This window comes from Phocoena sinus, chromosome 13, assembly GCF_008692025.1.
Source record: "Phocoena sinus isolate mPhoSin1 chromosome 13, mPhoSin1.pri, whole genome shotgun sequence".
Classification (NCBI taxonomy): Eukaryota; Metazoa; Chordata; class Mammalia; order Artiodactyla; family Phocoenidae; genus Phocoena; species Phocoena sinus.
In genome coordinates, this window is record NC_045775.1 from 25,998,749 (window position 1) to 26,016,728 (window position 17,980).

Here is a 17,980-nt window from a genome sequence, read left to right on the forward strand (position 1 = left end):
GTAACCTTTTTCATTCTCTTAGCAGAATCTGTTTAATGGTTGTCAGTTTTACTTAAAGATGGCATAAATTCTGATGTTTGCATAAACATTCAGAATTAGGCTAGAGGAAGCTTATTTCTTTGTTAGTGGTCTTTTGAATCAGTTAATCTTCTTTACCATCTTTGCAATATATTTGTCCTACCTGTTCTCACTTATTTTTTTAGTAGCCTAAAATTTGAGAAACTCAGTATACATCAAATGATGGCAGAGAATTGGTCATTGGAGGAATAGTTTTTGTCAGCTTTCATTTTTCAGAAGAAATCAGCTCCTCAGATTATTCTGACTCTTTTAGCTTTATTGTACTGTCAATATCACTTTAAAAACTAGTGGCTCACTGCCAGGCAGTAAGAAACATGAATTAGAGAAGAGATTAAAGAAGACCCAGTTGGTAGCAATATAAAAAGCTGTAGGTTCATACTCTTTTACCAGGGAGGGAAAATGTAAAGGTATATTTTCTTTCATAGTGTGAGACTTTTTTATGTTGTAGAGGAGAAAATAATATTATCTTTGGTCCCATCCTTCATTATGGCAAAAATCTTTCTAACTGGTAACCTAGGTAGCTAACATAATTGTACAAAAATAATGTGGTATCATCAGACTAAAGGTCTGATTTTCTATCTGAGCTAAGTGAATGGAATTTGTAGACCTAGAGTGCCGTTTTTGCTGCTTTTCTTAATGTATATCCTGTTCACATAACATGCAGTACAGTTTCTTAAAAATTAAACTTCTGCATGAAATGTATTAATGAACCACTACAAAAATTTAATTGCAGATAGAGGATAACTGAGTTTCAGTTAACAGGAGCTCTTTATTTTTCAACTTGGTTACCTGGAAAAAAAAATTCTTTAAAATCTTTCACCAAGAAAAAATGACACTTCAAACTTTTAAATTTTGTACCAGCAAAACATGCATGTAGGGAGCTTCCCTGGTGGCGCAGTGGTTGGGAGTCCCCCTGCTAATGCAGGGGACACAGGTTCGTGCCCTGGTCTGGGAAGATCCCACATGCCGCGGAGCAGCTAAGCCCATGCGCCACTACTACTGAGCCACAACTGCTGAAGCCCACACACCTAGAGCCCGTGCTCCGCAACAAGAGAAGCCACCACAATGAGAAGCCCGCGCACTGCAACGAAGAGTAGCCCCCACTCGCCGCAACTAGAGAAAGCCCACGCGCAGCAATGAAGACCCAACACAGCCAAAAATAAATAAATTAGTTAATTTTTTTTAATTGAAAAAAAAAAACATGCACATAAAGATCATAATGACTGTTCACAGAGATCACTTCCTTTTTTATTTTATCTTTACAGTGACCCTGTGCAGTTTAACTATATTTTAAAGCTATTTTACTGACAAGCACTAAAGAGAGTTTTGTATTATGGTTTGAATGTGCCTCTTCATCAAGATTCCTCATGATATCTGCTATTTTTTTATGTATGTGTAGAATACAGCCTCTGTTACAAAAAGAAGCCAGCAAAGACATACATGTTGTAACATCCCTACTTTCCTATCAAGGTTTGGCACCTTGAGAATTCACTTTCCACTTCACAGAAAGAGGGGGAAATCTACTCTTTTCCGGCCTGTCAAAACTTAAGTGTATTTCTTTTCATATTTTCATCAGACTAGAACTCTAATAAAGTGAACAGTATAGTCCAATTTCCTGTAAAGTTTATACCCACAGAAATTGGTCTAAATTTATTTTTAACACTGTTTCAATATGCAAAGCTTCCCCCTCCCCCCTCCCCTCTACCTGATCCCCAACTGTATTTAAAAACAAAAACAAAACCCAGGATACTCTGAGAAGAGGATGGTCAAGGCAAATTACATTCTGTTTACATATCACTTTTAGGATGTGTTTTAGTGCTTCATCAGGATTTGGAGTTATGACTTTAAAAATAATGTGTAGGTGTTCCCCAGCTCAGAACATTTTTGCATTATTTTTGTCTCTTTTTCTCTCAGTAAGAAATAAGGCAGGTGGGGGGGATGCGTTGACTGTGGGTGATTCCCTGGGATGTCCTGGCCACATCTGCACCTGGGGGCTCAGGGGAAAAATAGGTAAGGCTAGATAGAGTACATCTATTTAGTATAGGTTTTTCTTTTTTTTTTTTTAAGCAAGAAAGCAAGTACTAGTTTACTAATTATGTTTATGTATATTATTGTATTGCCTTGTTTTCTTCTTCTCATTTCTTACTTTTTTTTTTCTTTCTAAAAGCCAGGAATACACAAAAGGCATGCAGTTTTTTCCCTCCAAATGAAAATTTAACATAGCACAATTTTGTCATATTAGATAAAGAAAAGATAGATTTTCTATGTAATTTGCAGGTCTCTGGATGATAATTGTGGTTACATATAATGATTTACATTGATATTATTTCTTCTGTATATGTTATACTTACAATTTTTAGCTTTTTTGGATGAAAGAAATTAAAACGTTTTGCCCAAATCTAAAGAGGAAGTTTATTTTTACTGGTTGGAATAATCCAATTAAGAGTATCCTATCTTGGGCTTCCCTGGTAGCACAGTGGTTGAGAGTCCGCCTGCCGATGCAGGGGATGCGAGTTTGTGCCCCGGTCCAGGAGGATCCCACATGCCGCGGAGTGGCTGGGCCCGTGAGCCATGGCCGCTGAGCCTGCGCATCCGGAACCTGTGCTCCGCGACGGGAGAGGCCACAGCAGTGAGAGGCCCGCGTACCGCAAAAAAAAAAAAAAAAAGTACCCTATCTTGAGGACAATGCTTAAACCCAACTAATTTTGATCCCAAAATTCAAAGAATGATAGAGATTATATAGGTTAACTGACTCTCCCCTCCAAGCCTGAAACCTTCTATAAGAGGAAATAGGAAAATATCATTAAGAAGCTGAAAAGGCAGATCATTTACTTTGCTTTTATCTAATTTGTGTTTTAGAAACTTGCGCTTATATTCAGATAGGTGATATCTGGCGTGGTCACAAGAGCATCACTGATTTGTTCATTTAACGGATGTTTATTGAATGTTCATGAGAGCATAACAAGAAAATTAGGTCTTTTTCTAAGGGACTGACAGATAATGGGGGAAACAATAACTAGGCAGTTTTAATAACACAGTACATGGCATATTAGAAGTTTAAAACATTACTGGAGGATCAACCCAGATTTGGAAGCCCAAAGAATACATAAGAATTGGCTAAATAAAGAGGAGCAGGGGCCTGATATACCAGGCTGTGTGAAGAATGTTAGGAGTAAAAGAAAGCAACAAGTATTCAGCAAAATGTAGAGAATAAAGAAGTTTGGTGTGCCTGGGTGTCCTTTGGGTGAGAAATAGGGGTGGGAAATGAGGCTAGAGAGGAAAGCAGGGGCTTGAAGAACTTCATAGTTACCTACTCTTAAATGTGATGAGCCATTGAAAGGATTTCAGCAGAGATCTAATCAGATCTGCATTATAAAAAGATTGTCTTGCAGTGTACCTGAATGGTTAGGGTGGGAGTTAGAACAAGACTAAATTGCCATGGAAGAGATTTTCATCCTTTCTATCTTGACAGTTGAGCTGTTTGTGTCCTCTCCCATCCTGCCATTCTGGGGACTGAGGATTTGAGTCTATTAGCATTCTTGCTCTAAAATTATGGACTTAAAAGAAAGTTAGTTCCTAGGTAGAAATACTGTCTATGTTTCAGATGTTTGACTTTAAAAAAGAAATAATATAACTCAGGCTTTAAATTACTTATTAACTACATTATTCTGCCTATGTGTTAGTATCAGTGACTGCGGATTTATCCCTGGGGATCTCCTTCAATAAAGTGTAAGTGCTATCGAATAAATGGTTTTCGGAGCATGGTTTCCTTTGTTAACATACCAGAATCTGAAGTCTGTAATCCTACGCAGAAGTTCTCCAGTACTAATGCTACTAGGTTATTTTACTGAAGACAGAAAACAATCATCTATTGGCTTGACAGAGGCTCAGAATCATTAGCAGAGAATCTAAAATCTTTTATATTAAGGTTTAGGAATGACAGGGTGAGACTACATTCATTTTCATACAATTCTTCTATTTCCTTAAAGCTGTCATCCAGCCAAAATTGTATATGTGGAAAACTTATATGATAGTAAGTAGGCTTTAGATTTAATTTTTCTGGAGCCTTTTGTCTATATTATTTTAGAATTCATCTTAAAAGAGTATCATGTGATAATGGGATTTTTATTAATCAGATCAAAATAAACCAAACCATTTTCATGGTTGAAAACTGAAGGAAATTTTTCTTGGTAGAAATTCTTTGTTAGAGTGAAGAGCCTCAGCATTTATGAGGAGGAACTTTCAAACCTTATACCACCCATGTTTTTGCTAGAATCTTTCTTTAGATCAGATTTTCTTTTTTAACCAAACATTTTATTTAAAGAGGAAACTTCACATTACTAACATATCAGACAGACCAGTATCATTTGCCATAAATAGAAGATAAGTCTAAAAGTGAATAAACTAAATTTAAAAAATTAGTGCCTGGGACTTCCCTGGTGGTCCGGTGGTAGAGAATCCACCTTACAAGGCAGGGGACGTGGGTTTGATCCCTGGTCAGAGGACTAACATCCCACATGCTGCAGGGCAACTGGGCCTGTCTGCCACAACTACTGAGCTCGTGCACCTCAACTAGAGAGCCCACGTGCTGCAAACTACAGAGCCCAAGCACTCTGGAACCCATGCGCCACAACTACAGAGCCCATGCGTCCTGCAGCCTTTGCGCCACAACTAGAGAAAACCCACACGCCACAACTAGAGAGAAGCCCACACACCACAACGAAGAGCCCAAGTGCCGCCATGAAAGATCCTGCGTGCCTCAACAAAGATCTCATGTGCTGCGACTGAGACCTGATGCAGCCAAAAATAAATAAATAATAAATAAATATTAAAAAAAAAAAAAAAAGTTAGTGTCTGACTCCAGACCCGTTTTGTGTTTTAATAAGGAAGATTTAACAATGCTAAGAAATTACCAAAGGCTTACTGAGACCTTTCTTTTCATTGGAAAGAGACTAGTTTTCTCACTCTTCAGTTAACTAATACCATGTCTAATTATCACTTAATGTTTTCTCACGCTTTGGGAAACTTTATTAATAGGATATATCAAGTCCTCTAAAAGTAATGGCATTTTGCAAATATAAACTAACAAAATTAAAAAGGAGAAGAAATGGGATGATGTATGTCCATTGACTGTCTTACTCTCCTTCCCCCTTTTATCTGTGCTTAATTGGGAGAAACGAAAGTTAGCAGAAACCAGACTAGCCTTGCTTTTGTTTTAATGTGGCTACAATTTAGAGTGGTATTTTGATTCTCATCCTCACTCTCCTGTGGATGAGGATTAGTTTGGTGACAGATAATTACAGTATTCTGATGGGATTGGTATTAGTGTAAACCAGAGCACTATTCAAGGAATAAATGTATATACTTCTAGTTTATTATGTTCATCTTTCCTGGCAAGACTAACTTGTTGACATGGTAAGGTGGCACCTAGGAGTGATTTAGTCTGTCTTTAAAAAGTTGTTAAATACTTACTGTACAAATTGCATTAAGAACTTCCTAAAGATGATGATATTTTAATATTCTTTTACTCATGATTCTATATTTTACTGTCTACCACCTCTCCTAATAAGTCCTCTCAAGATTCACAATTGGCAGTAACTGCTTAGAGTCAATTTGAGTCTAATGGTTAACATAAATAAACTGATTAATATTGCTGTTGGCTAATTATTAGTAAATATTTATATTGAGTCAGGGAAACATTCCTAACTAAAGACTAGGCAAAAGTGTATTGCTTCAAAATAGAGAATTTTTACATTCAGCACTTTCCAACTTTTGTCTGAAACAGATAACATTTAGATAATTACGAGGACTATTTCAGAAATTATTTTTTTTCTAAGTATATAATAGCATGTTTTGTACACTGGTTTTATACCATTTTGAAAACATACCTTAAATGTACCTATAATGTTAAATGTAATTTTCTACTTAGGCCATTTTCTAACATCATCTATCACTTAAAATTTAAACAAAATTGGGACATTTCATGATGCTATCATATGGAAATTTTGTACTTTTTTCTTGTTCAGTTGAAATATTTTATAATAATTTGAACAAAAATAGGAAATGGTTGATTTAAATATTGTTTCTATTTAACTTCATTTGCCTCATTAATATTAAGTAGCTTATTTACTTTATTACAGAGAAATTATTCAGAAGCCACCTTAATAATCACTGCAATAAAAAGATCAGAGGACCTCCAAAACAATAAAATTCTTTTGCCTGTCTATTGCTGTAATAGACACGAAGAACAAAAAGTTTAACATTTGTCTATGAAGGATAAGTAGAATTCACTCCCTTGCATAGTTTTTGAAAACTTTATTACCATAAATGTTCCGTTTTTCAAGTGCCCTCAGTATAGCAATATTGACACTTTTCTTTCTTGCCGAATGCAGAAAAAAACCAGTTTTTCATTTATTTTATCCAAAAAGCCTTACTTTCTGTTTTTTTTTTAGTTTTATAATTTGATGATTTTTGTGTTTAATACTTTTAATTTTTATATCTACAAGCAGTGGAAGAAATAGTTCCCTAGGGGCCAAAAGAGAGAGGCTGGGGCAGGGGGCGAGGGAGAGCGCATGTGAGAATGACACCCTGATACAAAAGTAGGAGGTAAAGGATGTATAAAGGTGTAAGCAGTGTTTGTTAGACACATGCCGAAGACAGCCTGTGATTAGATGTTTACTGCACGTAAGTCCAAGGTCACTACCACTTAATTTTATGCCAGTTATGAGAGATCAAAATCTGGTAAAAATGGGGCTTCCCTCGTGGCACAGTGGTTGTGAGTCCGCCTGCCAATGCAGGGGACACGGGTTCGTGCCCCGGTCTGGGAAGATCCCACATGCCGCGGAGCGACTAGGCCCGTGAGCCATGGCCGCTGAGCCTGCGGGTCCGGAGCCTGTGCTCCGCAACGGGAGAGGCCACAACAGTGAGAGGCCCGCCTATTGCAAAAAAAAAAAAAAAAATCTGGTAAAAATGAATTTTTCTAACTGTCAGATAATGACTTAGGCAGATAAAAGACAAAAGTATTTTCTGAATTCCTTTTGTTCTGTCAGTTTGAAATAATTTTGATTAGTATAATATTTATGTTCCAGCCTCTATGTTTTTATTGATTTCCCTTCTTGTTTCTGAAGAATAAGCCAAACTGCTTTAAATGTGGGAAAAGTTATAATAAATATATAGTAGCATATAGCTGTGTAAAAAATACAAGGAATAATATTATAACCTAACTTTTGTGTAGGATATAGAGTTTCAGAAGTTCTTAGATGTGTATCACTAGTTTTTTCTGCTCTGTGTGGTAGACAAGAAAATATTCTTATTCTACAAAGAATGAAACTATTACTTAGAATTTAACATTTAAAACTTACTAATAGGTAATAAATCTGGGATTTAGCTCCCCACTTTCCTGATGCCTGTAGTGTTCATTATCAAAAACAACATTTATGAAGAAAGAGGGACTTCCCTGGTGGTTCAGTGGGTAGGACTCCATGCTCCCAAGGCCGGGAGCCTGGGTTCAATCCCTAGTCAGGGAGCTAAATCCCACATACAGTGACTAAAGATCCTGCATGCTGCGGCTAAGACCCAGCACAGCCAAATAAATAATTAAAAAAAAAAAAAAAAAAGACGATTGACCCATAGTCTAGATACTTCTATTTTTATACCCCATTGCTACCTTTTACCAAAATTGTTCATTGATCACTAAGGTGACATGCTTGTGTAATGGCTAGACTTCAGCTTTAGCTGATTCCTGAAAAACACTTAGATCAAGTACCAGAGTACAGCTTATTCTATTATTTAAGTGATTAACAAACATAAACTCATTAAAAATTATAAATTGACTTAATACTTCTACCTCAGTAGCATAACATATAAAATGATTATTTATTCCTTGTCAGATTGCATTAGATGAGCTTTATGTTTCAAGATGGTTTCCACTATCTTACTTCTGACAAAATCTCAAGCAATCTTAATTGCTGAATTTGAAGTCTCTTGCTAAGTAAGATTTAGTTTGTAAATCTTTCTGGGCACTTCACGATAAGTAACCTGTCCCATAATATCTACAGGGTTTTAGAACTATAAGGAATGCTCTTAAGAGTTCAGATAGTTCATATCCCCCTTTTTATAAATGATGAAAACAAGGTCCATAAATACTGTGATTTGTTCCAAGGTCTCGTGCTTAGTGGCAGAGAGCTATGATAAGACCTCAGATTTCCTAATGTCCCAATCAAGTATATTTATTTACTAAATTGAACTTAACTTCCAAAGAACAATTGGATTTATGCATCAATGAATAATTAGAAATTGAAGTGTGAACTTATTTCTGATTTGGCTTTGGAAATTTAGGATACATAAATATTTTTAATGTTGACAAGTAAAATTTTTTAATTGAAAATTTTGCTTTTGATAATTAAAAAAGTATATATAAGAATGCAGATTCTACAGAATTTTTCTTATATTTTCTTATGCTTATCTTTTTTCACTCCCCTGAAGAATTTTTTTTAACACTATGATAAGATGTTAAAAGGCAGCATATTTCGTTAGATATGCATAGCCATTCGAGTTGTGCCTAAGTAATAATTACTAGATCACTAAGGTCACCTAAGTAAGGCAAACTGTGTTTTGTGGTCTGTAGAACATGAGCTGGTAGCAACTTCATGTAATTATCACTTAAATGAGGATTAAGTCAGCTTTACCCATTTGATTTTTTTTTTTTTTGCTCAAAAGAATAAAAACATTTCCTCTGAAAATTTCTTAGTTATTGATGTATGTATTTTTCCTTTACTGTCTTTTCAAGCTGATTTGGTGTCTACTTGCATAGACTAGGGTGGTGTGTTGGAGATATAATTATTTTCTCTATGTTGCTGGAGAAGCCTCTTCCCACCCCACTAAACACCCTATTGTTTTCCATCTCCTGAATTTTGTTACTATCTTAGTATGTCCTATATTTGTAATATCTTTAACTCCCTTGTCAAGAAGAAATTAAAGAGTTTATTAGCAAAACTCGATATTTAAATAACAAATAGCAAAAACAACTCCTGCCTGTTTATGACCAGTTGTCGATCAGCATTTTATTTTAGATTCTTAAAAAAGAAAGAACTTGAAAGCAACTCTGTCACCTCCATTAATAAAGGGATTTGTGGCATCGGTAGCGTAATACTTCAAACCTTTATATATGTATTGTTTCCACTTGAAATATAATTACCTAGTGTGAAAATTCATTTTGTTGCCCACAAAATAATCGCAGTGTGAAAATGTGAGCCCTTCAGATTTTAAGTACCATTCTTGGTGAAATTCATCTGCTGGTCATTTCAACCTCAAAATGAAGTCAAAGTACAGCCATAGTAGTTTGGTTTCACTTTTGAGTAAGTGTGGCACTTCGTAGCCTCCTTGGAGTTGGAGCAAAGGCAGATATTTTGTCCTTGATCTTTTGTGCAGACTCTTCCTGCTCGACTCCAGTAGACAAATAATCATATTTTGTATATTTAGTATTTGATAGCTTCACCAAAAGTTTGAAAAAGGCACTTGCCGCCAATCAGATAATCTTAATTGCTAATAAGGACGTGACACAAAGGACTCTGTTGAGTGTAAGGTGTTCTCAACATTGAACTTCTCTTTAATAGCATTATTAAAGTAAGCATCCTTGATTGCCCTTTCCCTTAGCTATCCCAAAGTGTCTTCTGGTGCAAAGTTCATCAGTTTTAAAAATAACTGAATTGTCTTGTAGAAATACCCAATTCCTTTTTATCCAGCTAAGCAATAAGATTAGTTGGTTTACTTCTTAAACGGCATATTCTCTATCAAACTCTCTTGTTTTAACTCCTTTAAGTTAGTTCATTTAGGGCTTCAGTTGAGAAAGAATTTCAGTTCCAGTCCTCCTACATTTGTTTTCATTGGAAAAACATTTCCTATCTTTTCTTTTTCCTCTGTTTCTCAAACCTACAAAGTGAAAAAGGCCTGATTTCTTAGACAAGAAGCATTTGTTGCAACCATATATATATATTTTTTAAGTTTCTTTTTGTGATGACCTTGAACAAGTTCAGTGGTTCGTCAACCTTTTTTACCTGGTGGTGGAGACAGCAGTGCCAACATTTGTTTTAATATCTCTTAGCCCCGGTTGGATTGTCCCCTGGTGAAGCATATTACTTGTGGCAACTCCATTCCACAGCAGCAGACAGTGCCGTATTTGTCCTGTGATGTTTAATCTGACTGGAAAACTATTATATTTTTATCTAATCTAAAAATCAAGGTTTTATTTTCAAAGGCTTCTCATACCTCTGTTTTGAATATTCCCTTCTCTCCTATTGCTCATTTATGCTTCATTTAAGACAAAGAAGATTTTATTTTCTACTTTCATTTAAATCATATTGAAAACTAAAACCAGTACTTCCATTTGGAAAGAATTTAAGTAAAAACAAAAGGGAATCTAAAGTTTAAAACTAAGCTTTAAAATAAGCATGGAAAACATTCATCTTACAAAGGTCTTATCCCATTTAGTAGTGCATTTCAAAAATTATTTTTGTGTTTTCTATAGACATTAGAAGCAAATAATTCTCCACAGTAATATTTTTGAAAATCTTTCTGCTTACTTTTACTTTTAATTTTTTTTAAACTATAATTCCTGGCAAAGAGCTTTAGAACTGTGGATATGGTGCATTGTTTTATAGGTAAATATAGAAGTTTCATTCTCTTGTAGTTTTAGAATCTTCCTCTAAGACACTAATTCTTAATACTTCTGAATCTGGACATTTCAGCACATGGTGTCCTGATTACTTCTTCAATGTGGCTCTGCTTTTTAAATGTTTATTTCAACAGCTTGATAGTTTTGATTTTAGTATTAGGAGTTCAGGGGATTGAAGTGGTCTTTCCTAATGTCCAACCAAGAAAATAGTTGTATTAAGCTGTTTTTAGTTTATAGATTATAAGAGAACATAATTCTGATATCTTGTAGTCATACAAATATCCAACTTAATGTGGGTGGTAGAATTAGAAGAAGCAGTTCAATATAACTGAATGTTGAGTTATGGGTTTCTTTTTTCTTTTTGTTTTCACAAGAAAGATTTGCCCATTCTGCTCACATCCTAGTTTAGATTATATGTCACAGAGCCAAAATTTGCTTAATTTATTAGCTGTGTCGTTGGAATTCACAGCATAGTGGAAAATGTTTGCAGATAATTCTGTGCAATAGTAGAAACTTCAGTTGATTCCTCGTATTTCTTCAGGGCAGTGATCACAACCAGATTCAACGTATGCACAAAGCAGCGGATACCATGGTAGCGGCCGTCGCTGATTGCTTTTACCATGTTGGATCCATTGTCAGTCTCAAAGACCTACTTCCAGCTAGGTGCCTTGAACTCAAATAGCTTTTCACACAGACTTCAGGATGTGAGCTAAGGTATGGCCTTTTTTCATGAGCTGGGCCTACATATGGGTTGACAGTAACCTGCAGCTTTTATAGAAAAGAGACTGCTGTCTGTAGTTTAATGTCAGACAATGACTAGTTGTAGTCATCATCAGGCAGGTAGTGTGTGTTCTTCATATATTTGAAGTACTTTTACCTTTTGAAGATTATTCCTTTTTCTGCTGTATGTTTTTTCAAAAAGACTATCCACATAAAAAATTCTCGTTAGAACCTGCTGTAAAGGTCTAATTATGTCTGCTTTATGATTCAGCCATTATCTTCAAGATGTATGTGATTATTTCTTTTACGCATTTGGTGTAAAAAATGCTGTTTTTAAAATTTCTGTGGATTTTTTTGCACAATTCTTAAACATTTTTAAAATTTTGTGGTCAAAAATAACAAAAATTTTTATCCTATTTGCAGTATTTTAATAATAGAGATTTCTCCTACTAATCATCTTTTAAAAACTGGAGTTAGGAAATTGGTATTCATGAATAGGGCTTGAAATTTAGAATCAGTAGTTTTCTGAGGGTAACTTGCTCTAAATTGCATTGAGGCAGTTTACTCTCCATGCCAGAGGTTCTTGTTTCTTCAAGGAGAAAATACCCTAATTCTGGAAAAATGAGCTTCACTCCTATAATCTTCCTTCTCTGCTTGGCAAGATATGTTTCTTTAAGTGACATCTTTATTGAGAATATAATGGATCAACTGACTAATGATAGATTTAGGAAACCATCTTTATTTTATTATAGCTGTAACCATAACTCTTCTGTTTTCTCAAACTACTTACTGTTGTTTTCCTATTGTTCAGTGGCCCTTCTAATTAAGAATTTTTTTAAGCCCCAGGAAGAGAATCATTTGCAACTGGGGAGAGAGAGAGTCTTTATAAATTCAGAGGGGGTACTATCAATCAACTTAAGTGTTTTTTCTTGACTCTCAGTGTTTCACAAAGTTTGTGAACAGCCATTGGTAAATGCAGAATTTGAGAATCTGTTTGATCTTGTCTACCAGAATCATATCTTTATTTAAAAAATTGTCAGACTCACTATTAAACTGTAGTCTCAGCTTAACTTCATAGCTATAAAAGATGCAGTATGTTATTTGATTCTAGCAGTAAAATGTCTATTTCAGTCTTAAAACATTCATTCACTATATTCTCCTTACTTACATATGCAAACATATATGTTCGTATACATGTTCACACACAGAGGTTGATGCCTAATATGATACACAGCAAAACATCTACCAAGTGGTTCCTGAGTAGCAAATGAGAGTTGGCCATGTGTTCTCTGTGACTCCCACATATACATCAGGGAAGATAAGAGAGGGCAGGAGAAAAAGCAGTAACCCAGTGACACATTATGGTTCTTAAGTTAAATCCTCTTGCCAGGTGAGGTGGTGTATGAGGTGGTATAAAAATATCTGTGGATGCTAGATTTTCACACTGTGGGAGCCAATTCAAGACTCATGCATAACACTAAATCCGGTTACCCTTGTTATCCATCTGAGTGGCTCTTCTTAATTTACCTCTTATTATCTACCTAAAGTTAAGCACTGAATTGCTTCTGAGCAGATTTTTGTCTTTGTGATAAAGAACAGTTTATTTGGACATAGATTGCATGATATTATTTTGTTAAAGACTCTTCTATCTTCTGTTAGTCTTTTTATAGTTCTCTAAGGCTCCATGCCCACTTTGTGAAATGTTGTTTTAATATAATAGCCATGTCCTTTTGTTAGTAGCTGTACAAACTAGAAAAATGAATGATGCGTAGTTTAGATCATACCTTAGCATAAACATTTTAAACGCTTTATATTTATATGTGATTTCAGTTTGTTTTAAATTATCTATTTAATGAATTAACAAAGATGTAGATTTTTAGTATCTAAGAAGTAGTGTAATGATGATGTGAATAAAACGTGCTGAGAGTTGAAATAGAAAAAAGGAAATTGATATTTAGTTGCTGTTTTTAGTGAGCCTTGTTAATAAAATGCTACTGCATTCACCTAGAAAATTTAATTTGAGTCTGTATTAGACCCTGAATAGGGAATACAGAAGAATATCTTTAAAATGATTATGCCCTAAAACTTAACGTTTAAATAAAGATTCAGTGTATAGAAGAAGCACATTAAATTAAGTTACCTAGTAGTGAACCTGCACTTTATTCTGGAATTTTTCTTTTTTTCCGCCCCTTGGAAATTAATATACTCTAAGTGAACTACAAATAGTATTAAACTGAAAAACCACCTATGGATCTTTGATTCCCAAGTCTTAGAAGGCAGAGGATCTTTTACTTTTAGATATAGAAGTGATTTCTCTACTTCTAGGTACATAGTTACTGTAAGTATGTTTTTAAAGGTGTGGATCGAAGGACATACCAGGTATTGGGGTCTTTTTACAGTATGACATTTCTACAGTGTTTAACTCTTGTCTGTTTTTGCATATGAAGAGACAACCTACCGGAAACTTTGGTTATTATGCTAGGCATTATCCTATGGTTTCAAAAGGAATCTAATTTAAACCACTCCTGGTATATATCATGTGTATGTCAAATGAAATGCAGACTATCATGTTGATTTTTAAACTGTTACTGATTTATGGAAGTATTTATTTTTCAAAACTAAAATCTTAATTTTCCTTGCATTTCTTTCCATATTAAAAAAACCTTTTCAGATCTAAAAGGGAAAATGTTAAAGCAGGAGTAAAACCAGATGCATCTGATCAAGAGCCAGAAGGACTTACTCTTTTGGTGCCAGACATTCAGAGGACTGCTGAGATTGTTTATGCAGCCACTACCAGTTTGCGGCAAGCAAATCAAGGTACAGCACTATTCTCTTTATGCTCCTTTTCTCTTGATACAAAGATATTTCATTTACTACTGAAAACCGCCTTCTCTTCCCTCTATGTTAATGGTTTTCCAGCAAGTTATTTACTTAAAGATTCTGTTCTATGTCAGGTTTTCAAGCTAATTATATATAGTCTCTAATTTTAAAATATTTATCTCTACTGTGTATGATTTCTAAGACTGTTGGTAGGCTGACAGCATGCATTATAAATTTCTCTTCCCACTGAAAGTTATGAAATTGAAAAATGCAATTGTATTGGATAGAAAACAGTACATTAATAGTGTGTAAGAATTCAGTTGAAATTGGCATTTTCACATATTAGCAATGGAAGAAATAAATGATTCTTCATCATCTATTGCTTTATTTCTGCTGTTTTTGCCTGAATAGATGAAATCTAATTAGCATTTTAAGAATTTAAGCTTTAAAATTGATAAGCTTTTTAGCCCTATTAGTTATTTTTATGAAATAGAAAGAAATCTATTAATTTTAAAATGGTACAATAGGAAGATAATTATGAAGAGTTTGGTAATTTTTCAGAATGCAAATTCTGAACTCTAGAAGTTAATAGTTTTCTTGTTTTACTCTTCGAAAATGTATACTTATGTTATTTATCTTGAAATATTAAATAACAGAAAAAAAACTAGGTGAATATTCAAAGAAGGTGGCTATGAAACCCAAACCTTTATCAGTATTGAAATCACTTGAAGAAAAATATGTGGCTGTCATGAAGAAATTACAGTTTGGTAAGTTGAAATTGTACTCTTTATTTCTTCAGCTCTCATTTTACATTTTTAATAGTGCTATTGAAATGTGTTCTAGTAAAATTAAAGAATTTCAAACTTGCTTTTACCATGAATTATTCATATACTCTATGTGTGTGTGTATGTATGTTTATATATACACACATGCAAAAATTTTTATCATCTTTCTATCTCTGAATTTATATCTGTGTTTATAGTTATGTTTGGAAATCATGATTCAGTAGAAACCAGGAAAAAAACAAAGCCAAATGTCTAACAAACAGGCAGAAAATGGTTTTCTTTCTTTACCCCTCCATGTCTGCATATCCTTGCCTGAAGGAAGCCAAGACCTGGGACTTTGAACCAAGTCTGTTACTCTTACCATTTTAGAATTCCAAGGGATATACCTTTGGAAAATGTAGCCTTTCCCATTCCCAAACTCTTGACAAGTAAGGACTGATGAAAAGATCATATAAGCACCCTTCATAAGGTGCTGGTTTATGAATAAACACTAGAATTCCAAATTTTGATGACCATTATTAACTATTATTGTATGTCCCTCTTTTTTATTCTTGAGAACCAGCCCAAAGGACATTGACTATATTAAAAAGAACACCAAAGTAGGAGTCCAAAAAAAAATGTAGTTTTATGTCATAACTGTCAGAGTCATAGGCCAGAGCCTTTGACTAATGTTAGTCAGCCAGGAGGCTTCTCTCATATCACTTAAAATCATAAACTCTGCCAGTTGGACGTGACTTTAAATGTAATTGAGTTTTGCTATCCATTGACTTTTAGAATAATTTAGAAAAAATAACGGGTTTTCTGTTGTGTTGTTTTTTAGTAATCTGCGTTTTCTAACTTACGTATCAAATATTTTCTCATATCATGATTCTTATACAACTTGATATTTATTGACTGCCTAATATTTTTTATAAGCCTAATTATTTTTTTAAAGTACTTTATATATTTAAAAAAAATTTTTTTTGGCTGTGCTGGGTCTTTGTTGCTCCATGCGGGCTGTCTCTAGTTGTGGTGAGCAGGGGCTAGAACGTGGGCTCAGTAGTTGTGGTGCACAGGCTTAGTTGCCCCTCGGCATGTGGGATCTTCCCAGACCAGGGCTTGAACCCGTGTGCCCTGCATTGGCAGGCGGATTTTTAATGACTGGACCACCAGGGAAGTCCTTGACTGCCTAATATTCTCATATAAAGTACTCTCATTTGTTTAACCAATAACTAGACCTTTAGGTTGTTTCCAGTTTTTTAGTAACGTCTGCAACATCTCAGTGGGCATTATTGCATATAAATATTTGTACACATCCAGGATTATTTCCATAGGACAAATTAATAGAAGAGGAATTGCTGAATCAAGCAGTATGTAGGTTTTTAGCAACTAGCCATTATCTTCGATTGTATATTTTAATAAAATTTTGGTATTAGAAGACCCTGTTTTCTTACAGATATATGATATAAAAATTTCATCCAGGCGTGGGGATAAGCTCATGTATGTATCTGGTGGATTGCTGTTTATAAAACTCAAAGGAAATTTATCCCTGTATTATGTGAAAGGCAGCAGAGTTGAGCAGATGAAATAACTCTGGTTTACAACTTTACTGATAGAAACTACTCAGAAGTCTTGTTGAGACATAGTACATTTGTAGTGCACAGACCCATGACACTGTTTATAGGTCTTCCCCTTTTTTCTAGATTATAAACTTCTTGAAGGCAGATATATTTTCCTGTTTATTATTTAACTGAAAGAGCCTAGCCTAGGACCTAGCACTTAGTAAGTTCTTGGTAAAATTTACTGCATTAATGATAATTATAATGTAGTTTTCTTGTTTTTCTGTATATTTAGAATTGTATGAACACAAGATCAAAAGTTACCATTGTTTCTTTGTATTTGCCCTTGTATCAGTAAGTGGTTTTAATTTAGTTTTATAAGATATTTAAATATCTTTGTTTTCATCCATTGGTGGGGTAGGGTTAATCTGAATTAGAGATGTAGTTCAAATCCACTTTTTTTTCTTTCTATTTTGTATGGACATATAGCTTATAAGTAAATCATAACTTTAAGTCCTTCCAAATCTGCCTGAATAAATGGTTAAGAATTAACCCATTACTTATATTCTGCCAAAGTACTTCAAAGATTTCCCTAATAATCCTCTTTTATCCTATTAACTTAAATTTCAAAAGTAATACAGAAATAAACTTCAGCCTGTCATTTCTGTTTTCTGATTCCAAATCAGTGCAAATATATAAAGACTTATTCTCTTTTTAAAAATGAAATATAATGAAATACTTTTTGGCATTTCATGTTCTGAAATATTTTGGCAAAAAACATTATATACCATTCATTTTAAGAATAAATGATCTACTACTTTGCATTTTGATTTAAATGCTGGATGTTATATAATCTGCCTGCCAAATTGTAAATTTAAGTTGATTTCTTCCTTTGCTTCCATGACACATTCCATCGCTCTAGCAGCATTAACACACATGTAGGTATTACGTAAACATTTATAGTTTGCTCTTCTTCCACATTGCAGTCCTCTCCATTTTGTGGGGGAAGAAGGGTTAGTGATTTGTTTATTTGTAATTTTTTGTTATTATGACAGCTATCCTCCATTCTGGTTCCTTTTTTTTTTTTTTCAGTGTTTTTTTTTTTTTCTTTTCTTTTAGATACGTTTGAGATGGTTTCTGAAGATGAAGATGGGAAATTGGGTTTTAAAGTAAACTACCACTACATGTCTCAGGTGAAAAATGCAAACGATGCTAACAGTGCTGCCAGAGCCCGCCGCCTTGCACAGGAAGCTGTGACGCTGTCAACCTCACTGCCTCTTTCATCGTCCTCTAGTGTTTTTGTGCGCTGTGATGAGGAGCGACTTGACATCATGAAGGTAGAAAAAACAACTTTTTTTCCTATTTCC

General features: G+C 34.5%; 1 protein-coding gene across 15 annotated transcripts in view; it reads left to right on the forward strand.

The window, feature by feature from the left end:
* Window positions 1–17,980, forward strand: part of BIRC6 (baculoviral IAP repeat containing 6) — a 246,461-nt gene that overhangs the window by 207,219 nt on the left and 21,262 nt on the right. For 13 of the 15 annotated variants that reach the window (XM_032652164.1, XM_032652166.1, XM_032652177.1 and 10 more), the window contains 3 exons: window positions 14,142–14,287; window positions 14,947–15,057; window positions 17,706–17,950. In XM_032652164.1, coding sequence (XP_032508055.1) covers window positions 14,142–14,287; window positions 14,947–15,057; window positions 17,706–17,950 — 502 coding nt within the window. Of the gene's footprint in view, window positions 1–11,291; window positions 11,465–14,141; window positions 14,288–14,946; window positions 15,058–17,705; window positions 17,951–17,980 lie in introns of all 15 variants that reach the window. The other 2 variants (XR_004352692.1, XM_032652167.1) reach the window with 2 other exon arrangements.